This window comes from Lepidochelys kempii, chromosome 9 (genome assembly GCF_965140265.1).
Source record: "Lepidochelys kempii isolate rLepKem1 chromosome 9, rLepKem1.hap2, whole genome shotgun sequence".
Lineage (NCBI taxonomy): Eukaryota > Metazoa > Chordata > Testudines > Cheloniidae > Lepidochelys > Lepidochelys kempii.
The window spans coordinates 58,925,166-58,949,858 of NC_133264.1; the positions used below are offsets into that span (position 1 = coordinate 58,925,166).

Below are 24,693 nucleotides of genomic sequence, written 5' to 3' on the forward strand. Positions count from 1 at the left end.
GTGAAAACTGAGGCACGGATTGGGAAGGGGACTTGCTGGGCCACCCAGGGAGTTTGAGACTGAGGCAGGGGTTGAATCCAGAACTCCCAGCACCTGCTCTAAGCACAGACCATCCAGGCAGGCTCACACAGGGACCTGGGTAACCAGGCACGCGCTCCCCCAGTCTGGCTGCAGTTTTACCCAGGGATCCTCAGCAAACAGCAGCACAGAACTCAGACAGTCCCTTAAGGCTCCCTCTGCTTTCCCTGGGACTGGCAAACAGAAGCAGGAAGCCCTGGCAGCCTCACTCAGCCTGGGGCCAGGGGTTCTCATGGGGTTCCAAGGCATGGCAGCAGGACCCAGGGGTTTCGACTGCCTGCAAAGATGTTGCATGAGGGTCTGGTGCTGTGAACCCAGCTCCTTTCCCCAGACTGCTTCTCCCACAGGGCATTATTGGATCCTACCTGTGCCTGTGGGAGACTGTACTTTATGGGCTTTCCACACACAGTTCTGCCAGTGCCCCTCAATCCCAACCCACAGCTCCCTGCTATCCCAGCCCTTTGCTTCTGGCAGACACAGCTCTGCCGGTGCCCCTCAATCCCAACCTACAGCTCCCTGCTATTCCAGACCTGATCTTCTTGCTCATCTCTGCTGATGTCATAGAATCATAGAAGATTAGGGTTGGAAGAGACCTCAGGAGGTCATCTACACCAACCCCCTGCTCAAATCAGGACCAACCCCAACTAAATCGTCCCAGCCAGAGCTTTGTCAAGCTGGGCCTTAAAAACCTCTAAGGATGGAGATTCCACCACCTCCCTAGGTAACCCATTCCAGTGCTTCATCACCCTCCTAGTGAAAAAGTTTTTCCTAATATTCAACCTAGACTTTCCCCACTGCAACTTGAGACCATTGCTCCTTGTTCTGTCATCTGCCACCACTGAGAACAGCTGAGCTCCATCCTCTTTGGAACCCCTCTTCAGGTAGTTGAAGGCTGCTATCAAATCCCCCCTCATTCTTCTCTTCTGCAGACTAAATAAGCCCAGTTCCCTCTGCCTCTCCTCGTAAGTCATGTGCCCCAGCCCCCTGATCATTTTCGTTGCCCTCCACTGGACTCTCTCCAATTTGTCCACGTCCTTTCTGTAGTGGGGGGCCCAAAACTGGTCATAATACTCCAGATGTGGCCTCACCAGTGCTGAATAGAGGGGAATAATCACTTCCCTCGATCTGCTAGCAATGCTCCTACTAATACAGCCCAATATGCCATTAGCCTTCTTGGCAACAAGGGCACACTGCTGACTCATATCCAGCTTCTCATCCACTGTAATCCCCAGCTCCTTTTCTGCAGAACCGCCGCTTAGCCAGTCAGTCCCCAGCCTGTAGCAATACATGGGATTCTTCGGTCCTAAGTGCAGGACTCTGCACTTGTCCTTGTTGAACCTCATCAGATTTCTTTTGGCCCAATCCTCCAATTTGTCTAGGTCACTCTGGACCCTACCCCTACCCTCCAGTGTATCCAGCTCTCCCCACAGCTTAGTGTCCTCTGTGAACTTGCTGAGGATGCATCTATCCCATCATCCAGATCATTAATAAAGATGTTAATAAAGATTAATAAAGATGTTGAACAAAACCGGCCCCAGGACAGATCCCTGGAGCACGCCACTTGATACCAGCTGCCAACTAGACATCGAGCCATTGATCACTACCCGTTGAGCCCAACAATCTAGCCAGCTTTCTGTCCACCTTATAGTCTATTCAGCCAATCCATACTTTTTTAACTTGCTGGCAAGAATACTGTGGGGGACGGTGTCAAAAGCTTTGCTGAAGTCAAGATAGATCATGTCCACTGCTTTCCCCATATCCACAGAGCCAGTTATCTCATCATAGGAGGTAAACAGGTTGGTCAGGCATGACTTGCCCTTGGTGAATCCATGCTGACTGTCCCTTCATCCTGTCCTGAAATGGGGCATGAAGCTCAGAGTTTAGAAAGCCTGAGAAGCCATGCAGATGTGGGGAGCTGCTCCTGCAACAGGGCTTAACTAAGGAAAGCTCATAGCCCAGTTTGTGCAGACTATTCCCCCATTCCCACTCTGACCTATCTGCCTTTCCTCCTGCTGAGTAACTCCATGCTGAGGCCACATCCTCAATGCCGGTATTTAGATGACTAACTCCCCAAACTCCCTTTGAGGCTCTGGGTGCATGTGTATGGATCAGCGCCACATGCTGGGGTCTCCCCACACAGGGCAGGTCCATGCCCACACCCCCAATGCCAGGCACCTTGAAGTGGTGAGTGAACCACTTCCCTAGCGCTGTGAGTGGCCTTCTGGCCAAAGGTCCCAGCAGAGACACAACTCCCCATCCTTGAGAAGAGATGGCTCCACCTGACCGAGAAGGGGAAGAGCAACTTCGTGCATCAGCTTGCTACTCTAGGGAGGAGGGTTTTAAATGAGGTTGTAAAGGGCCAGGTGATAAAAACTCACAGGTCAGTACCCACCTTAACAGAGGGTTAGATTTTGGGGGAACATGGAAAATTACAACAAGGTCATAAAAACAACAAGAGGGAAAAGAGTGGGGAAATCTGCTTGACATCTTAGATGTTTGTACACAAATGAAAGGCGTATGGGGAATAAACAGGAAGAATTGGAAGTATTAATTTATAAGCTAAATTATTCCTTAATAGGCACCACAGAGACTTGGGGGGATAATCTCATGACAGGAATATTGGTATAGAGGGGTACAACTTGTTCAGGGAGGACAGGCAGGGTAAAAAGAGAGAAGGGGTTGCACTGTACATCAAAAATATATACACTTGTTCTGAGGTCAAGAAGGAGGTGAGAGACAGACCAGTTAAGAGGCTTGGGGTAAAGATAAATAGGGTGAAAAACAGGAACTACATCATGGTAGGGTCTGCTACAGACCACCAAATCAGGAAGAGGAGGTGAATGAGACATTTCTAGAACAAATAACAGAATATCCAGCACACAAGCCCTGGTAGTAATGCGGGATTTTAACAATGCAGACATCTGTAGGAAAAGAAATATGGCAAAACAATAAATTTCCAATAAGTTCTTGGGGTGTGGAGATGATGTCTTGTTTCAGAAAGTGGAGACAGCTGTTTTAGACTTGATTCTGCCCAACAGGGAGGAATTGGTAGCGAATCTTAAGGTGGAAGGCAATTTGGGTAAAAGTGATCATGAAATGATAGATTTCATGATTCTAAGGAAAGGAAGCATGAGTAGGGTTGCCAACCCTTCAGCGTTGTCCTGGAGTTGCCAGAAATTAATCTTTAATTAGAGATTATGTCATGTGGTGAAACCTCCAGGAATACGTCCAACCAAAATTGGCAATCCTGAGCATGAGTGCAGCAGAATAAGGACACTGGACTTCAAAAAGCAGACTTTAACAAACTCAGAGAACTGGCAGGTAAGGTCCTGTGGGAAGAAAATCTAAGGGAAAACAGAATTCAGCAGAGCTGCCAGTTTCTCAAGGAGACAGTATTAAAGGCACAATTGCAAACTATCCCAATGTGAAGGAAAGATGGGAAGAATATGAAGAGGTCAATATGGTTCCATCAGCTCTTTCATGACCTGAAAATCAAAAAGGAATCCTACATGGTGGGAACATGGACAAATTGCTAAGGAGAAACAAAACATGTAGGAACAAAATCAGAAAGGCTAAGGCACAAAATGAGTTACACCTAGCGAGGGACATATAGGGCAATAAGGAGAGGCTCTTTAAATACATTAGGGCAGGGGTGGGTAAACTTTTTGGCATGAGGGCCGCATATGGGTATGGAAATTGTATGGAGGGCCATGAATGCTCACAAAATTAACAATTCAGTGATGCAGAGTTTATTTCTATTTAATAAAGATACATTAGGATGTTTTGTTGAAAAATGGCAACTCAAATTGTACTCCTTGAATACTGTGATGCTCCCCTGACTGCTGCTCTTATTTCAAACTGCTGTTTTACAAGACTGCACGCACTGTGAAAAAACTGGGCCCTCTCTGTAGTCTAGATTTGTTGGGCGTCAGTGCCCCTGACAATTTTGAGCCATGGCACTCTAGCCCGAGCCCATATGGACAAGAAGAGGCAGAGACAGGTGTAAACTCACCTATAATTTTATGCCCCCCTTTCCATCAAAAATGACATATTTGAAGCAGTGTGGTAAAGTTGCACCTGCAGCGTGGTTCTGTGGGTGCAGAAAGATAGTAGAATTGTGAGTCGGGGGCTGGGGAGTGCCAGGCAGAGCAGAGCAAGCCCCCAACCCTGGCTACCCGGCTGGCACACTGGGTGAGTGGAGCAAGCCCTCCACCCTCTCCCCGGCCGGAGCTCCGGGATGAGCGGAGCAAGCAAGCCCCTGACCCGTTCCCTGGCTGGCATGCCAGGTGGAGTGGAGCAAGCCCCCAACCCCGCTCCCAGGCAGAAGCTTGTGGGCCAGGTAAAAAGGTCTGCTGGGCAGGAGAGCCATAGTTTGCCCACCCCTGCATTAGGGGCAGGCGAAAGATGAAGGAAAATGTAGATCCTTTACTTGGCAGGGAAGGAGATTTAATAACTGATGACATCAAGGAAGCCGAGCTGTTTAATGCCTATTTTGCTTCAATCTTCACTAAAAAGTGTAATGGTGAACAGATGCTCAACATAATATTAACAAGGGGGAAGGAATGCAAGTCAAATAGGGGAAGGATGCGTTAAAGAATATTTGAATAAGTTAAATGTATTAATGTCGACAAGGACTGATGAAATTCATCCTGGGGTACTTAAGGAACTAGCTGAAGCAATCTTGGAACCACAAGCAATTATCTTTGAGGTCCCAAAAGACTAGAAAAGGGCAAATATACCTGTATCTGTCTTTAAAAAGGGGAACAATGTGGAACTGGGAAATTGTAGACCAGTCAGTATAACATCAGTACCTGAAAGTTATTGGAACAAATTATTAAACAATCAGTTTGTAAGCACCAGGAGGATAATAGGGTTATAAGGATAGCCACCATGGATTTGTCTAGAACAAATTACGCCAAAATAACCTAATTTCCTTCTTTGACAGGATTACTGGTGTAATGGATGGGGGAACCAGTAGATGTGATATATCTTGACATTAGTAAGGCTTTGATAAGTCCCACATGATATTCTCATAAGCAAACTAGGGAGATTTGGTCTAGATGAAATTACTGTAAGGTAATTGATTGAAAGACTACTCAGAGACTAGTTATCAATGGATAGCAGTTGCACTGGGAGGGTGTATCTACTGAGGTCCCACATGAGTCAGTCCTGGGTCCAGTGCTATTCAATATGTTCAGTAATGGGGTGGATAGTATGCTTATAAAATATGTAGCTGACACCAAGCTGGGGTGAGGGGTTGCAAGTATTTGGAGAACAGGATTAGAATTCAAAATGATCTTGACAAATTGGAGAATTGGTCTGAATTCAACAGGATGAAATCCAATAAAGACAAGTGCAAAGTACTACACGTAGGAAAAATCAAATGCACAACTACAACATGGGGAATAGAAGTACCGCTGAAAAGGATCTGGCCCTTATAATGGATCACAAATTGAATATGAGATAATGAAGTGATGCAGCTGTGAAAAAGGCCACTATTCTGGCGTGTATTAACAGAAGTGTCATATGTAAGATATGGGAGGTAATTGTCCTATTCCACTTGGCACTAGTGAGGCCTTAGCTGTACTGTGTCCAGTACAAATTGTCCAGGAGAAATTGGAGAGAGTCCAGAGGAGAGCAACCAAAATGATAAAAGCTTCAGAACACCTGACCTATGTGGAAAGGTTAAAAACCCGGGCACGTATAATCTTGAGAAAAGAAGACTGAGGGGGAACCTGATCACAGTCTTCATATATGCTCAGGGCTGTTCTAAAGAGGACAGGGATCAATTGTTTTCCATGTCCACTAAAGGTAGGATAAGCAGTAATGGGCTTAATCTGCAGCAAGGGAGATTTAGGTTAGATATTAGGAAAAACTTTCTAACTCTCAGGGTAGTTAAGCTCTGGAATTGGCTTCCAAGGGAGGTTGTGGGATCCCCATGCCACAGAGTGCACCCTCAGCTTGTGCTCACTGCCTAGCCCATTGGAGTGGCCTCTTACTCACAGCAAATGCAGTGGCCATTGCTTTGGGTATCTTTAATCTTTAGATTCCAAGCATTACAACAGTATAGGCATGTCGGAAGCAGCCTCCCACCCAGCTTCTCTCCACACCCAGCTCCCTCTCTGCACTCTCCTTTACTTTACTTGCTGTTTTCCACATTATAGATCGTCTCCTTATTGAGCTAATTACATCATTAGTCTCACCATTGCCCCCAGGTGTCAACAATCCACACCATAACAGGCTAATTGACCCAATTAAGTCTGCAATCTCTGTTAGGCAGTTGCCTAAGTGACTAGGGTGCTACAGCGAGCACTCCTCACTAGAGGTGTTTAAGAGCAGGCTGGACAAACACTGCCAGGGATGGTCTAGGTTCACTTGGTCCTGTCCCAGTGCTGGGGGATGGACTAGATGACCTCTTGGGGTCCCTTCTAGACCTACTTTGCTATGATTCTATGATTCTCACCCTTTGCTCGGTGTAGGGACCATAGCCAGAAATCCCAGACAAGTGGACAATGCTGGAGCCCACTCCTGCCTATGCTGGGACCATCTTGCTCCCTCCCTCTCTGACTGTGAGGCCACAGGGAGATCTGGCCCATCCCACCAGCATCAGTGGGACTCACACAGCTGGGGCTGCTGGATGGTGACCCCAGGCACAGGGACAGAGCTGCATTGCAGGGTTGTGGCCAGCCTGGTCCCTCCCACCGGCTTCTTACTGCCACCCGGGATCTCTTCCTCTACTAGGGTGACCAGATATCCTGAGTTTATAGGGACAGTCCCGATATTTGGGGCTTTTTCTTATATAGGTGCCAATTACCCGCCACCCTCTATCCTGGTTTTTCACACTTGCTATCTGGTCACCCTATCCTCTACCATGCTGCTGGAGCCCAGCCCCGCCAGCCTGTATGTCCTAGTCCTGTGGCTGGGACGACACTGATCTGTGGGCTTAACAGGCACACGATACATACTCCTCTGCAGCTCCAGGAGGCGCTCTCACCCAGTCAAGAGGCACTGCCGTCTAGTAGAGCAGAGAAGGAGAGGACGCCTGGGTTCTATTCACGGCCCTGACACTGCTTCTGTGTGTGTCCCTACATGAGTGGCTTTGATCCCGCTGTGCCTCAGTTGCACGGGGCGATGGGCATGGGGGTGGGGCTTTGGGCACCAATATGTGAGGCTCTCTGAGATGCCAGAGCCAAGTGCTTCCCCCGGAGAGCCCTGTACTGCCCCACCATCATCATGGACTGCCCATCATAACTAGCCTCCAGGTGGCTGGGGCTGACCATGGGTCTTTCAGATGGAGAACTCCCTGCATGCTCCATCTGCTGGCTCTCTCTACACCACAGCCAGGGCCTGATCCAGCTGTCTTGATGCTAGATCCCCACCACAGCCATTGGAGCCTGTTCACCAGGCTGGGTGTTAGAGGAAAGGTGATGATTGAGGAGGAGGAGGTCCCTGCACTGAGCTGGGGGGGCATGGGGCTGTGCCATCCTGAGCTTCTCCCAGACCCAGCCCAGAGCTCCCCTTGCCCCATCCCAACCTGGGCCTTGGAATGCCAGGTAGCCACCTCTCATGTTGGTGCTTCTCCCATTCCAGTTCTCCTTGTCCCAAGGCCTCTGGATCACAGAGCCCTTGCTGTGACTGGCCTGCCCCATTGTGGAGTGTAGTGCTGACCTGATGCCAGCCCAGAGGAGTTGGGGGCCAGAAGTGCTGTGCACTGGGACGGAGGTGAGCCCTAGCAACTCCCTCTATGGGGCTGACTGGGCCAGGTCCATGCTTCTCCTTCCAGCCCTCTCCTGTCACTCTAGGGAACAGCAGGCCCTGCTGGGAGCAGGATGTTGCTCAGCACCACAGCCAGCCAGGTCTCCTACCCACCTGCCATTCTCAAGTCAGGCCCTGATGGGGGACCCGCACACCACCGGGCAGTCAGGATGACGCCCTTCTGGAGGATGGTGGGCAGCAAACCACTGGGAGCCTATTGCCGGCACGGCCTGGAGTGCAGCACCAAGATGTGCAGGTGAGTCTGGAGTGCCGGGAGGAGAGCTACTATTCCAGCCCTGGGCTTTCCACTCCTCTCTGCTGGTGCCCCTCATCCCAACCTGCAGCTCCCTGCTAACCCAGCCCTGGGCTCCCCAGATGCACAGTTCTGCCGGTGCCCCTCAATCCCGACCCACAGCCCCCTTCTATTCCAGCCCTGAGTTCCCCCCCGCAGCTGTGCCAGTGCCCCTCAGTCCCGACCCACAGCCCCCTGCTATTTCAGCCTTGGGCTCCCCACACACAGCTCTGCTGGTGCCCCTTAGTCCTGAAGCCGTCCGTCCCCCCCCCCAGCCCTGACTTGCGGGTGGTTGGAGCTGGGGACTGGGTTTGGACCTGTTTCTACAGTTCACTCTGTTGAGGCGGGGGCACTGATGGTGGGTGTGCAGGGGATGGAGATGAATTGGGGAGCAGGATGGGAGCATGCAATCAGGAGAGCCTGCTGCCCAGGGTATAGGGGTAACGTACACTCCCCCTAGGCTCACGGCTGCTTTTCCTCCCCAGGAATGGGCACTGTGCTCCCCCACAGTATGAGTGCTGAAAGCTGGAAGCTGATGCAATCCCGGCTGGAGACAATGCTCCCCATCTACCCCCAGGCTCAGAGCATCTGCAGACTGGAGGCCATCAATACTTGCCCCTGGGGTGGGACTGTGAGACACATGACGCAGAGGGCTCCAGCCTCCCCACATAGGTGGGAGTGTGTCCCAGTCCCCTCATGTGCACTCTCGGTGAAGGGGAAAGTATTCATAGTCCCAGCGGGGGCGAATTCCAAGCCTGACCCAGCACCCCCCCCAGCAGCAGCCATCTGGGGGGCTCCCACAGCGAAGCCTGCACAGACCCAAGCTGCTGGCAGGGACTGCTGTTGCACCTGATACTGAATGGGGGCTGAGAACACAGGGATGACCCCAACAACAGCTGGGAGACCAGACCCTTCCTGGCCCCGGCATTGCTCTGTGCAAGGAAAACTGGGGCTCTTAAAGGAGCCACATGTGCAAGCTGTTGCCACTCTATGTGGGGAGGAAGGATAGCTCAGTTGTTTGAGCATTAGGCTGCTAAACCCAGGGTTGTGAGTTCAGCCCCGGAGGGGGCCATTTAGGGATCCAGGGCAAAAATTGGGGATTGGTCCTGCTTTGAGCAAGGGGTTGGACTAGATGACCTCCTGAGGTCCTTTCCAACTCTGATATTCTACAGGGGCTGAATCCCTCCTCAGAGTCAGTCCAAAGGAAATGCTCCCACAGCCCTACCCAGAAGAGGGATCCTTTTTGTGCCTTCCTGCCAAGCCAAGAAAGCATCCCACCTTGGGGTCCCTCTCCCTCCCCAGGGGCTGGGCAGATTTCCAGCCTGCCCCTGGGGACAGGCGGCTCTAGGTGCCAGCTGGAAATCTATTGGGGGGATATCCTCCTGAGCTGGGGGTTTCCACACTCCCCCATTGCAAGGTGATGGGCAGCACCCAAAGCTGCCCCTGCAGGAACCCCAGGGTGGCACCTGGGGTAAACATGGACTTCTTACTGGAAAGCCCTGGATCCCCCAAGGCTCCTGGCTGGCTGTGTCACATGCAGCATGCTGGGTGCCCCAGTACTGCACCTCACAGACTGTTTGAACCCACGTTGCTTGACCAAACAATAAATGCATCTGGCCTGAAAGTCTGTGGCTTCCTGACTCTTTCTGAAGGGAGCAGAAAGCAGTCGCTCCCTGGTTTCCCCAGGAATCCAACCCTCCAGCTGATCAGCTCTGGGCACCCGAGACAGCTGTGCCTAGGAGCTGGGATGTGTTAGTCACCATCAGGGCTGGGCAAATACCCACATCCCCCAATAGCCCCTTGGCTGCGAGCTGAGCCCCTCTGGCCTGTGTTCCCAGGGAACATGTGTTAGTGGGACCATTCTAACGTGCAGGTTTGCTGGCAGGGCGCATGGGAACGGCAATGTGGAGAATATCAGCAGTCAGCAGAGGGTCAATGCACGACCGCTTGGTTTCCACAAGCTCCCCCACAGCCAGTTAGGGACCCAGGCTCTGTGCAGTCTGAACTGCAAACACTGTGGGTTAGCAGGCTCAGGCCATACCACTTTGAAGAGATAACTGAGCCGATAGCACCAGGCCCACTGATGTGGCTTAGCTGGAAAACCAAAGAAACTCATCCCAGGCCGACAGAGAAACACCTGTGGTTTCTCTTTGCCAGCACATGAGCCTAGCTCCTTCCTGCACATGCAGGCCGGCTCTGTGCCAAGTGAGGCAGGGGGATAGTTTCCTGCATGCAAGGCCTGATCCCGAGCAGTGTTGAACTCATCCCACATGGCCTAAGTGTGCTCAGCAATAGCTCTTTGCCCAGCTTTAAAGGCACCGTGTCAGTTTGGCCAGCTGCACTGCTCCAAGGGCCAGGGCCAGCCTGGAGGAGGTGGAATTGTGGCACGTAGGGCAGCAGTAGTGTGCAAAGCATTTTGCACTGTAAGGTACAGCCACATGCTGGGGATGTGTCTGCCCAGCCCTGGGGAAAGGCTGACCTCAGGGGGTGCTGTTACTGTAAGTGATCCTGCTGTACAGCTGCCCCCATCCCTGATCCTCTAACATGCTTTGCATGGCTTTGCATTACAAAGATTCTGCCCTACATGGGACTGGGACTCCTGCTTTGGGTCTCAATACATGTCCCAGGTTCCAACACCCGCCCCAAGCCCACTGCAAAATTCAGATACAGGAGCCTGGTAGGGGGTGATCCCCACATTCAGTACGGATGGCCCCCAGCCCAGAACAGATGCTGCCATAAGTCTGCTCCCATCACTTGGCAGTAGGGTGTCAAGGCACCCGGTTTGCCGACCAGGCCATTAAAAGTCCAGTTGGTGGCGCAGCAGGGGCCTGGGGCTAAGGTAGGCTCCCTGCCAGCCCTAGCTTCACGCAGTTCCTGGAAGCGGCTGCCAGGTCCCTGTAGCCCCTAGATGCATGGGAGACCAGGGAGGCTCAGCGCGCTGCCCATGCCCCAAAGGCTGGCTCCCATTGGCCGGGAACCGCAACCAATGGGAGTTACGGGGTGGCGCCTGCGGGCATCAGGGCAGCGCGCTGAGCCTCTCTGGCCACCCATGCATCTAGGGGCTGCAGGGACCTGGCAGCCGCTTCCCAGGAGCTGTGGTAAGTGCTGCTGGGACCCCATACCCTTTCCCATGCGCCAACCCCCTTCCCTAGACCCGGGTCCCCTCGCACAACCAAACTCCCTCCCAGAGCCTACACTCCCCCAACACCCTGTCCCAGCCCCCTCCTGCACACCAAATCCCTCATCTCCGCCCCCATCCCAGAGCCTGCATTCCCAGCCAGAGTCCTCACCCCCCTCCCACACCCCAAGCCCCTGCCCCAGCCTGGAGCCCTCTCCCGCACCCTGAACCCCTTATTTCTGGCCCCAACCAGAGCCCTCACCTCCAGCCCAAAGCCCATACCCCCCGTACCCCAACCCCCTGCCCCAGCCCAGAGCTCTCTCCCATACCCAAAACCCCTCATCCTTGGCCCCATCCCAGAGCCCGCACCTACAGCCAGAGCCCTCCCCCTCCTGCACCCCAACCCCCTGCCCCAGCCCAGTGAAAGTGAGTGAGGGTGGGGAATGAGCAAGCGGGGGCGGGACCTCTGAGAAGGGGCAGGGCAGGGGTGTTTGATTTTGTGTGATTAGAAAGTTGGCAACCTTACTTGAGAAGGTTGGCACAAAACAGGGCCCAGGACTCCAACCTGTAACTTCCCATTTGCCTGGCTCCAGTGCAAGGGCTGAGTTTGCTGTACTCGCACTGCCACCTAGTGGCTGATCTCAGCAGGTTCAGCTCTAATCTATAAACTTCCTAGGGATGGTTTGTGCAGTCACTGGGTTGTGAGTTTCTTGGTGCTGAGCAAGGCTGCTCCATCCACAACATAGAGATTCATCGAATCTAAGGTCAGGAGGAGCCATTGTGATAATCTATTCTGACCTCCTTGTGACAGGTTTGGTCACAGAGACCCCCTTGGAACTGTCACCTGACATGCTGAGATTACCTCTGAGCCCATTTTCCCTGCCATCTTGGGACTTCCAGAACCCTGTCTTGTTGAGCCAGACTTGCTAGCCTACAGCAATACAGATCCAGGTCTGGTCCATGCCCCCAAAGCTGCAGACTTTAACCAAAAACTGCTCAGCAGGTCACCTATCTCCAGCACTCAGACACCAGGCTCCCAATGGGATCCAAACCCCAAATAAATCCGTTTTACTGTATAACGCTTATACAGGTAAACTGATAAAACTGTCCACCCTCTAACACTGATAGAGAGATATGCACAGTTGTTTGCTCCCCCAGGTATTAATCACTTACTCTGGGTTTACTAATAAACAAAAGTGATTTTATTAAGTATAAAAAGTAGGATTTAAGTGGTTTCAAGTAATAATAGACAGAACAAAGTAAGTCGCCAAGGATAATAAAGCAAAAACTTGCAAGTCTAAGCCTAATACATTAAGAAACTGTTTACAGGTAAAATCTCACCCTCACAGATGTTCAAATAAGCTTCAGAGTAGCAGCTGTGTTAGTCTGTATCCACAAAAAGAAAAGAAGTACTTGTGAAGTGAGCTGTAGCTCACGAAAGCTTATGCTCAAATAAATTTGTTAGTCTCTAAGGTGCCACAAGTACTCCTTTTCTTTTCCCAATAAGCTTCTTTCACAGACTAGACTCCTTCCTGTTAGGATATAGATATTCAGGCCTGCCTGTAAAGGCCTATACTTTAAGAATTTAGGTATATGTTTATCATTTAGCTAGTTATAGAAGTATAAAAGAAAGAATCTGTGTAAGGGCTTTCTCTCACTGTGACAGTCTGAAGCCCTGTTCTTAGGCTAAGGCCTTTGGCTAAGCAGCAGAGGCAGCCATAAACTAGGAAGCGAATGGTCACACCCTCACATTCCAAACTAGTCACACTGAAATAAGGCAATCTGGGGCTGTGAAGAAGGTGGTCCGATCTATCACCTCCAAAGAAAGGGAAGAGCCTAGATTCAAGATGTAAAAGAAAATTTAGTTTGATAGTTTTCTGTTTGATAAGAACTCACTTATCAATAGACACAGCTGGAAAACCCTTATGTCTTTATAGATGTAGTTGTAAAATCCTTACTTCTATATTGTTTTATCATCATAGTTCCCTCTTTACTATAGTTTATTTGCATGGTCTCTGTCTGGTTCTGTGATTGTTTTTGTCTGCTGTATAATTAATTTTGCTGGGAGTAAACTAATTCAGGTGGTGGAATATAATTGGTTAGCTAATAATGTTACAATATGTTAGGATTGGTAAGGTAAATTTCAGTAGAATGATTGGTTAAGGTATAGCTAAGAATATTACTATCTAAATTAGGGGCAAACAGGAAGTAAATTGCGATTTGAAAATAGGGAAAAAGGAACTTGGATTTAAGCTTGCTGAAAGTTCACCCCAATAAACATTGAATTGTTTGCACCTTCGGATTCAGGTATTGTTGCTTTCTGTTCATGTGAGAAGGACCAGGGAAGTGAGAGAGTGAAGGAATAAGCTCTCTAACACTTCCTAGTCTGGGCCCAATCCTTTCCCCGGTATAGTCCTCGTTAGTTCCAGCAGACGTCTTAGGTGAAAAACAGGGGTTTTCTCATGACTGGCAGCCCCCTTTGTTCTGTTCCACCCCCTTTTATAGCTTTGGCACAAGGCGAGAATCTTTTGTCTCTCTGGGTCCCCACCCCACCTTCTAAATGGAAAAGCACCAGGTTTAAGATGGATTCCAGTATCAGGTGACATGGTCACATGTCCTGTGAGACCTCAGCCACCATTCTTTCAGGGCTGGCCCACAGGCACCCAGGAAGGTTTGCAAGTAAACAGACCATTTACAACCAATTGTCCTAATCAATGAGAACCATCAAGCTTCCAAACCACCATTAATGGCCCACACTTTGCATAATTACGATAGGACCTCAGAGTTACACTTTATATTCCTAGTTTCAGATACAAGAATGATACATACATAAAGGTTATAACCTTTATTATGATACCTAACAAGAGACCTTTTGCATGAAGCATATTTTAGTTACATCATATTCACACTCATAAGCATATTTCCATAAAACATTATGGAGTGCAACGTCACACTCTTGTCTAACTCAGGCCAGGGAACTACACCGATTTCTCATCAAGCCCATAGCTTCTGGTTGAGCTAGAATAATAGAATCATAGAATATCAGGGTTGGAAGGGACCTCAGGAGGTCATCTAGCCCAACCCCCTGCTCAAAGCAGGACCAATCCCCAACTAAATCATCCCAGCCAGGGCTTTCTCAAGCCTGACCTTAAAAACTTCTAAGGAAGGAGATTCCACCACCTCCCTAGGTAACGCATTCCAGTGTTTTACCACTCTCCTAGTGAAAAAGATTTCCTAATATCCAACCTAAACCTCCCCCACTGCAACTTGAGACCATTACTCCTCCTTCTGTCATCTGCTACCACTGAGAACAGTCTAGATCCATCCTCTTTGGAACCCCCTTTCAGGTAGTTGAAAGCAGCTATCAAATTCCCCCCTCATTCTTCTCCTCCACAGACTAAATAATCCCAGTTCCCTCAGCCTCTCCTCATAATGTGTTCCAGTCCCCTAATAATTTTTGTTGCCCTCTTTTGATGTTTTCCAATTTTTCCACATCCTTCTTGTAGTGTGGGGCCCAAAACTGGACACAGTACTCCAGATGAGGCCTCACCAATGCCGAATAGAGGGGAACAACCATGTCTCTCGATCTGCTGGCAATGCCCCTACTTATACATCCCAAAATGCCATTGGCCTTCTTGGGAACAAGGGCACACTGTTGACTCATATCCAGCTTCTCGTCCACTGTAACCCCTAGGTCCTTTTCTACAGAACTGCTGCCTAGCCATTCAGTCCCTAGTCTGTAGTGGTGCATGGGATTCTTCCGTCCTAAGTGCAGGACTCTGTACTTGTCCTTGTTGAACCTCATCAGATTTCTTTTGGCCCAATCCTCTAATTTGTCTAGGGCCCTCTGTATCCTATCCCTACCCTACAGCGTCTCTACCACTCCTCCCAGTTTAATGTCATCTGCAAACTTGCTGAGGGTGCAATCCACGCCATCCTCCAGATCATTAATGAAGATATTGAACAAAACCAGCCCAAGGACTGACCCTTGGGGCACTACTGCCAACTAAACATGGAGCCATTGATCACTACTCGTTGAGCCCAACAATCTAACCAGCTTTCTATCCACCTTATAGTCCATTCATCCAGCCCATTCTTCTTTAACTTGCTGGCAAGAATACTGTGGGAGACTGTATCAAAAGCTTTGCTAAAGTCAAGGAACAACATGTCCACTGCTTTCCCCTCATCCACAGAGCCAGTTATCTCCTCATAGAAGGCAATTAGATTAGTCAAGCATGACTTGCCCTTGGTGAATCCATGCTGACTGTTCCTGATCACTTTCCTCTCCTCTAAGTGCTTCAGAATTGATTCCTTGAGGACTTGCTCCATGATTTTTCCAGGGACTGAGGTGAGGCTGGCCTGTAGTTCCCTGGATCCTCCTTCTTCCCTTTTTTAAAGATGGGCACTGCATTAGCCTTTTTCCAGTTGTCCGGGACCTCCCCCGATCGTCATGAGTTTTCAAAGATAATGGCCAATGGCTCTCCAATCACAGCCGCCAACTCCTTTAGCACTCTCGGATGCAGCGCATCCAGCCCCATGGAACTTGTGCTCATCCAGCTTTTCTAAATAGTCCCAAACCACTTCTTTCTCCACAGAGGGCTGGTCACCTCCTCCCCATGCTGCGCTGCCCAGTGCAGTAGTCTGGGAGCTGACCTTGTTATATAAAAAGCTTATATAAAAAGACTTCAAGGATAGAGAAGCCACTATCACCCTGGGTAAATTGTTCCAGTGGTTAATTACCACCTGCCACGGATCCACAGGATCAGTGCTATGCCCCCAGCTTTGGAAGTGAGTCCCCCTTCGATGGTGCCTGATCCCCCCAGGGGTCCCACTCTTCCTTCAGGGTAGGCCACATGGCCTCATCTCCTCCTGAGACTGAATCTCTGGGCTCCAACCCTTCTGCTTCACACTGTGAACTTGGCCCAGCAAGTCTAACTGAAATAGACTCACTCCTGGTAGAGACATGTACATTCTGCAGGGATTAATGCACTGCACCCAGTATTAGCTGTGACACTGGAGAAGCACTGTCAAAACAGTCAGGTTTATTAGCAACTGGCACATGGCACAGGAAGTCCTTAGGTTAGCACAGAGGAACAAAGGTTAAAGCATAGTCCATTCTAGTCAGCCAAGCTGTAGTGAACCTAAGGGCTTGTCTACACCATGCAGCTTTTAGGGACAAGGCTGTGTTGACTTTATTGCTAGCCTGAATTTGTATAGCTATAGCCTCCAGCCATTGCAATCTGCCTTTGTCTGTTATATTAAAGAACCCTCTATTACAAAATATTCCCCTCCTCTCCCAGATGCCTAGGCACTTAGAAACCATCATCAAGACACCTCTTAACCCCCTCAGAGATGGGGAACAAACAGGGGATCACCCGTGCTCCCCTCAGGCACAGGCAGACAGGCAGAAGATCGCCCGCACTGCCCTCTGGCAGGGGCAGACAGGCAGGGGATCGCCCGCACTGCCCTCTGGCAGGGGCAGACAGGCAGGGGATCGCCCGCACTGCCCTCAGGCGAGGATGTACAGTGTCAGACAGGGGGAGACAGTCAGGGGACCACCTGTGCTTCCCTCAGGCAAGGGGGAGACAATCAAGGGAACATCCATGCTTCCCTCAGGCAGGGGGAGACAGTCATGGAATCGACCACGCTCCTCTCAGACAGGGAGAGACAGTCAGGGGGATTGTCTGTGCTCCCTCAGGCAGGGAGAGACAACAAATACGGTTGGCAAGTTGGCAACATTGTAACTATGAGGTCATAAGATTTTCCTGTATGATGTTCAAAACTCATGTAGCGCCAACTGGTCAAACAGGCCTGTCTTGAATAAAAGAGTGTATGTCTGCCTTAAATTGTATAGAAGCAGTAAACAGAATCATCAAGCAGGAAGGGTAAACACAGGAAGCTCAAACAGGTGAAAAAGAAACAGTAGAAAACATCCTTCCACACAGACTTTGTCTCCAAATTCCCAGCTGGAAATGTTTTTCAAGAGGAGTATTGAAACTATAAAATGAAGGGGCAAGCACCCCAAGACACCACTCTCTCTTCCTGCCCCCTCACATTCTCTGCACCTGAGAAGACTAAAGGAAACAGTCATGGATTTTGTGGGAGGGGTCCTGACCTGAAGAGTTTGATCAGTAATGTTGCTGGAAGCACGTGATGAGAAATTTTGCTTGAATCTAGTGTAGTTTAAGTTACGTGCTAGCAAACATTTCCTTTATTTTTCTTGTAAACATTTCTGACTTATATGCCTCATTACTTGTATTAATTTAACATATCTTTGTAGTTAATAAATTTATTTTACTGTTTTATCTAATCCAGTGTGTTTAAATTGAAAGTCTCTGGGTAACTCTATTAGCTAATATATTATTCCCTCAAAGGACTAATGGACTTAAAATATTTCTACTGTCCAGGAGAGGGCTGGGCAATACAAGACATACATTTCTGGGGGGAAATCTGGGACTGGGGGTGTGTTGGGGTCACTCTGCTGTGTAATCAAGGGTAGTGAGAGCCAGGGTGTAACTGGCTGGCTGCAGTTACACACTGACACTCAGAGTGTGACTTGCATGTTGGAAGGCTGTTTGTGAGCGGCAAAGGTGGGAGCTGCTTCAGCAAGGCATTGTAAGGCACCCAGGGTTGCAGGGTAGGGGTGACACATCCCCCCGCCCTGGACCCACCTACCCCACCCAGGTGATCCCAGGACCCACCTACCCGACTCGTCACAGCCGTGTTCAGGTCCGTGGAGCTGAGACTGTTAGAGTTGGAAAATGGAACTGAAACTGAAAGAGCTGGAGGACCATGAGAGGGAGCGACAGGACTGTGAGAGACAGAGGCAGCATGAACTGAGGATGGTGCAGCTGAGAAGCAGAGAGACCCCTGCTGGGGTGAGTGCGGATGGGCCCAGGGTGGCTAAGCCTGCAGGGAACTCCGATATAAAAGTGCTGGCTCCGTTTAAGGAAGGGGATGATATAGATGCCTTCCTCACTGCCTTTGAGAAGGATTGCAATGTGCACCAAGTTGACCTTGCAGTAGGGTGACCAGACAGTGAATGTGAAAAATCAGGACTGGGAATGGGGGGGGGGGGTAATAGGAGCCTATATAAAACCAAGCCCCAAATATCGGGACTGTCCCTATAAAATCGGGATAACTGGTCACCCTACCTTGCAGATAGACTTCGGCATCTCACCCCCTTACTGGGTCACAAGGCCATAGGGATGTTCAGCCCTATGGAAGCAGGGGACTATGAACTGTTCAAAGAAGCCCTGCTGTGCAAGTTTGAGCTGGAGTACAGAGATCTCCCTGCCCCCTCTGTGTCACTTTTCAGGGTTAATTGAGGTGTTCTGGATGAATCACTGCTACCTGATTACAGCGTGAGAGAGCCTTGTCTGTGCCCACCAGTGGAACTCTCCCACAGCTGAGCTGCTGACTACTGGTAACACAAAAAGAAAAGGAGTACTTGTGGCACCTTGGAGACTAACCAATTTATTTGAGCATAAGCTTTTGTGAGCTACAGCTCACTTCATCGGATGCATACTCTGGAAAGTATAGAAGATCTTTTTATACACACAAAGCATGAAAAAATGGGTGTTTACCATTACAAAAGGTTTTCTCTCCCCCCACCCCACTCTCCTGCTGGTAATAGCTTATCTAAAGTGATCACTCTCCTTACAATGTGTATGATAATCAAGTTGGGCCATTTCCAGCACAAATCCAGGGTTTAACAAGAACGTCGGGGGGGGGGGGGCGGGGAACAAGGGGAAATAGGTTACCTTGCATAATGACTTAGCCACTCCCAGTCTCTATTCAAGCCTAAGTTAATTGTATCCAATTTGCAAATGAATTCCAATTCAAACAGTCTCTCGCTGGAGTCTGGTTTTGAAGTTTTTTTGTTGTAATATCACAACTTTCATGTCTGTGATTGCGTGACCAGAGAGATTGAAGTGTTCTCCGACTGGATTATGAATGTTATAATTCTTGACGTCTGATTTGTGTCCATTTATTCTTTTACGTAGAGACTGTCCAGTTTGACCAATGTACATGGCAGAGGGGCATTGCTGGCACACGATGGCATAGATCACATTGGTGGATGTGCAGGTGAACGAGCCTCTGATAGTGTGGCTGATGTTATTAGGCCCTGTGATGGTGTCTCCTGAATAGATATGTGGGCACAGTTGGCAATGGGCTTTGTTGCAAGGATAGGTTCCTGGGTTAGCGGTTCTGTTGTGTGGTATGTGGTTGCTGGTGAGTATTTGCTTCAGGTTGGGGGGCTGTCTGTAGGCAAGGACTGGCCTGTCTCCCAAGATTTGTGAGAGTGTTGGGTCATCTTTCAGGATAGGTTGTAGATCCTTAATAATGCGTTGGAGGGGTTTTAGTTGGGGGCTGAAGGTGATGGCTAGTGGCGTTCTGTTATTTTCTTTGTTAGGCCTGTCCTGTAGTAGGTGACTTCTGGGAACTCTTCTGGCTCTATCAATCTGTTTCTTCACTTCCACAGGTGGGTACTGTAGTTGTAAGAATGCTTGATAGAGATCTTGTAGGTGTTTGTCTCTGTCTGAGGGGTTGGAGCAAATGCGGTTGTATCCTAGAGCTTGGCTGTAGACAATGGATCGTGTGGTGTGGTCAGGGTGAAAGCTGGAGGCCTGTAGATAGGAATAGTGGTCAGTAGGTTTCCGGTATGGGGTGGTGTTTATGTGGCCATCGTTTATTAGCACTGTAGTGTCCAGGAAGTGGATCTCTTGTGTGGACTGGATCAGGCTGAGGTTGATGGTGGGATGGAAATTGTTGAAATCATGGTGGAATTCCTCAAGGGCTTCTTTTCCATGGGTCCAGATGATGAAGATGTCATCAATACAGCGCAAGTAGAGTAGGGGCATGTTAGTAACACGGCTGTTACTCTGAATACTGGTAACACAAGCACTCTGCTCTGAACTCCATGAGCCCCACTCTTTTTCTATGCATGTTACCAATTTACATTTTGTTACACTAGAGAGCTCAGTCCCCTATCTACTGGGCATCTGCCATGTACCCCAATTTGCTGCATCTGGGGAAGCAGTGTACCCAGTTCACTGGTTTCACCTCTGTTCAACAGTCTCCTCAGCACCAGGCACTGAGGGCTGGTCTACACTGAAAAGTTCCATCAGCATAGCTATGTTGGTCACCAGTGTGAAAAATCCATGCCCCTGAGACACATAGCTAAGCCAACCTATCTAACTCCCCGCTGTAGACAATGCTAGGTGGATGGAAAAATTCTTCCATGAACCTAAATGGATTAACTATAGTTAGGGCCCTACCAAATTCAAGGCCATGAAAAACATTTCACGGACCTTGAAATCTGGTGTCTTCCCATGAAATCTGGTCTTTTCTGTGCTTTTAACCTATATTATACAGATTTCAGAGGGGAGAGCAGCGTTTCTCAAATTGGGGGTCCTGACCCAAAAGGGAGTTGCAGGGGGTCACAAGATTGGTGGGGGGGCGGTTGCAGTATCGCCACCCTTACTTCTGCGCTGCCTTCAGATCTGGGCATCTGGAGAGCAGTGGCTGTTAGCTCTGAAGGCACTGCCCTGCCAAGAGCAGCGCAGAAGTAAGGGTGGCAATACTATAGCATGCCACCCTTACTTCTGCTGCTGCCTTCAGAGCTGGGCGGCCAGAGAGTGGCGGCTGCTGACTGAGGACCCAGCTCTGCAGGCAGCAGCGCAGAAGTAAGGGTGGCAATACCATGTCATGCCATCCTTACTTCTGCGCTGCTCCTGGTGGTGGCTCTGCCCTCAGAGCTGGGCTTCCAGCCAGAAGCCACCATTCTCCAGCTGCCCAACTCTGAAGGCAGCGTCTCCGTCATCAGCAGCACAGAAGTAAGGGTAGAAATACTGCAACCCCCCCCTACAATAACCTTGCGATCCCCCCCACAACTCCTTTTTGGGACCCCCTGCAATTACAACACCATGAAATTTCAGATTTAAATTTTTGAAATCATGAAATGTATGATTTTTAAAATCCTATGACCATGAAATTGACCAAAAAGGACTGTGAATTTGGTAGGGCCCTAACTATAGTGATGGGAGACTGCCTCGCCTCCTGTAAGCTGCAGCTGTAGCACGTTACTGTTAAGTGTAGGTTTATAGTAATACCAAGGTGAAGTTTACTTAACAAAGCTTGAGCTAAAGATTCAAATAAAATCAAATATAAGGATTTAGAAACATAAGGTTACAGGTAAAAGAAAAACATAAGAGGCAATCTAAAGCCTATACTTATTGACAGGTTACTTTCCTTTCTAATAATCTACTTTTCACTCAAAGGTCATTCCCTGCAGTACTTGACCAGTCCAAGAGTTGGGAACCACTTTTCATGAGACACCCCCACTGGCAGAAAGTCTCCTCATGTACTACATAATTTGGGCCATTTCTTCTGCTCTCATACAGTAGCGCAGGAGACACCCTCTTCAAGAACCCTCCTGGGATGTGTTTGTCTTTGTCAATGCTGAAGTCTCGATCTGGATCGGACATTAAACATGGGCTGGGTCCGGGGATGTCCATTGTTCTCCCTGTTGATTGAGTTAGTCCTGAGACCTGCCTTACCTTAGGTGGCAAGTCTCACTTCAACAGTTTTGCAACCTAATGTTCTACATTTTACACATCTCATCAGCTATCGGCCTATAAACATCTGGCAGTAACCATGGCACTCTGCTAGTTCTTAGTTCTCCGCAGAGACCACACACAACCCCCTCACTGTAATAGTAGGAAAATGGTCAGACACCGATGTGTCACATGTCTGTGTCACACCTGCTGAGCTGGGTGCACACGCACGCACCCCAGGTAGGCTGGTGGCTCCGTGAACTACTCTGTGGACTCCCTTACACACCATCAGGGCCCAGGCGTGTATACCCCAACCCAGTGCCATTCCCCCTCTGTTCTGCTGGGGTGGGGTGCGTGCGACTCAGACCTTCCCTGCCCTCTGAGTCCGGCACTTTCCCTACAGCCCCTAAAAGTAACAACCAAATACAAAAAAAGAACAGGAGGACTTGTGGCACCTTAGAGACTAACCAATTTATTTGAGCATGAGCTTTCGCGAGCTACAGCTCACTTCATGGGATGCATGCCGTGGACAATACGGTGGGGAGATTTATACACACAGAGAACATGAAACAATGTGATGTGGGCTGTAGCTCACGAAAGCTTATGCCCTAATATATTTGTTAGTCTCTAAGGTGCCACAAGTCCTCCTGTTCTTTTTGCGGCTACAGACTAACACGGCTGCTACTCTGAAACCAAATACAAGTAAACTTCCGAAAGAGTCGTTGCCTCTGCTGGGTCCTGGCAGCTCAGTAGCTCATGGGGTCCTGACGGCGGCGTTCCAGTCGCTCTGGGAAATAGAGGCGTCGCGCCCGGTCCTTGTTGGCTTGGCTCAGTCCGGCTGCATACACTCTGCCTTGCTCTGACTTCCCATCCTTTAATAGACTCTCTGGGCAGCTACGGTGCTGCCAGGAGCTGGGGGGTCTGAGGTCCCGCCCCCTCTTTTGTCGGCCAATCAGAGTGTACCGGTGTGGCTCGCCGGGGGTAGCTGCTGGGTCGGGCGCGAGCTGTAGGGAGGGGGTTGGGTATTGGCCGGGTTTAGTCCGCTCGGGCGGGGCCGAGCCTGGCGCGGGGCAGAGCGAGCGCTCCCCCGCCATGATCCCCTCCCGCCGCCTGTGAAGGGCCCTGGCGAGCTGAGTCTGCGGGCGGCAGCAGGACCCCGCCCGGCGCGCTGCGCCCTGCCTCCCTCCCTCCCCCGCGCCGGCTTTGAGTAGAGGCTGGCTCCGCTTGGCGGGGGAGCGACCCGTTGGAGCTGCCCGGCTACCGCTCTCCGGCGCCTCTTTCCCGCCGGCTGGCGGGTTTGACGCTGCTGGCCGGTGAGGTCTGGGCCCCTTTGTCCAGCCATGAGGAGCAGGAGTAACTCCGGGGTGAGGCTGGATGGCTATGCCAGGCTGCTTCAGCAGACCATCCTCTGTCACCAGGTGAGGCGGGCTGAGCTATCAGGGCGGCTGCTGGCGGCCGAGGGGAGGTGGGCGCCCCGCTGACTTGGAGGCTGGGAGCTCGGCTCAGTGCTTTGCAGTGGGGCGGCAGGCAGGTGGAATGATGGCACTTGGTGTCGACAGTGTGCTGCTCCATTCTCCTGATCCTTAGCAGACTCTGCCAGCTCACTGCAACCCACCGATGCATAGGGTCATCCAAGGTTGGAAAGGGGGAAACTGAGGTAGAGAGCTGCTTCAAGTCCACATGTCACGTCTGTGTTGGAGCTTGGATTCTCTAGCTATCTTTGGTACGTGTCTAATTCTCTCTGGTAGTATCCGAAAGCACCCTGCAATCTCTAACGTATAGCCTCACAACACCCTGTGAGGTAGGGCAGTGCTGCTAGCCTCACAGTACCGATGGGGCACCAAGGCACAATGATGCTACAGCCCAGATCCTCAACGGTATTTGGTTCTTAATTCCCACTGAAATCAATGGAAGTTAGGTGCTACTTGTGAGGGTCTGGGCCTAAGTGACTTTCACAAGGTCACACAAGAAGGAATTAAGATTAGGGCTCTTGAGTAGGGCTAGCACTGGACCAGCCGTCCTCTCTGGGAGGAAAGAAATTAGAAATTGGCATCCCATGGTTTACAGTACTGTGTTCAAACCACTGTGTTGCCTTGCCTTTCTGTGAATGTTGTGTTCACTGTTCAGTTTCCCTGTCAACCCAAGTGACAACTTTGCACTTTCACTATCACTAGCTGGGTGTCTTGAGTTGTATTTTGGGAAATGTTTCATATCATGGATTTTCTTTAAGGGGCTTGGATCATTTGATTCAAATCCAGAGAGCAGAGCATGCACATACAGTCTGTAAATGCATAGGCCAACCGGGGAGAGCATGCCATCAAACCATATGGATGAGAGCAGAAACACTGCTAATCTTCAGTAAAATGAATCTCTGTTTAGAGAACATGTATGAACTAAACCCTATGTCACGTAAAATGAGGGTGCACTCTTCACTATGCTAGAACAAGAAGAAACCAGGAGCTGATCCACATGTTTGGTCTATTTAATGCAGTTATACTTGTTGAATAGACCCTTGAAAAACTAAAGAAGCTGTCAAGGTTGTTCAAGCCCAAACTTCTACGTACACTTCTTATTCTTCTTAAATCCATGTGATTCATTCTCTGCAGATTGCATCATGGTTAAAGATTGGAGCTGGAGACCAGGGCAAAGAACTGAGTTCTAATCAGGCTGTGCCATTGACTTTGTGGCTTTAAACAAAGTTTGTCTTCTCCTTTCCTGCTCTGTAATATGGGATAATACCTGCCTGAGGGTTATTAAGAGAATTAATTACACATCACTTTGAAAATGTAAAGCATTATGTGTGTGCAGTGTAGTTGTAGTAGTGTCAGTCCCAGAATATTAGAGAGACAAGGTGGGTACAGTAATATCTCTCATTGGACCAACTTCTGTTG

The 24,693-nt window shown here is 49.7% G+C and overlaps 1 protein-coding gene across 6 annotated transcripts in view; it reads left to right on the forward strand.

The window, feature by feature from the left end:
• The first annotated feature begins 22,817 nt into the window (after window positions 1–22,817).
• PHKA1 (phosphorylase kinase regulatory subunit alpha 1) overlaps window positions 22,818–24,693 on the forward strand; it is a 73,252-nt gene continuing 71,376 nt past the window's right edge. For all 6 annotated transcript variants that reach the window (XM_073360593.1, XM_073360595.1, XM_073360594.1 and 3 more), the window contains exon 1: window positions 22,818–23,220. In XM_073360593.1, the coding sequence (XP_073216694.1) occupies window positions 23,143–23,220 (78 nt within the window). In that variant the 5' untranslated portion in view covers window positions 22,818–23,142. The remainder of the gene's footprint in view (window positions 23,221–24,693) is intronic.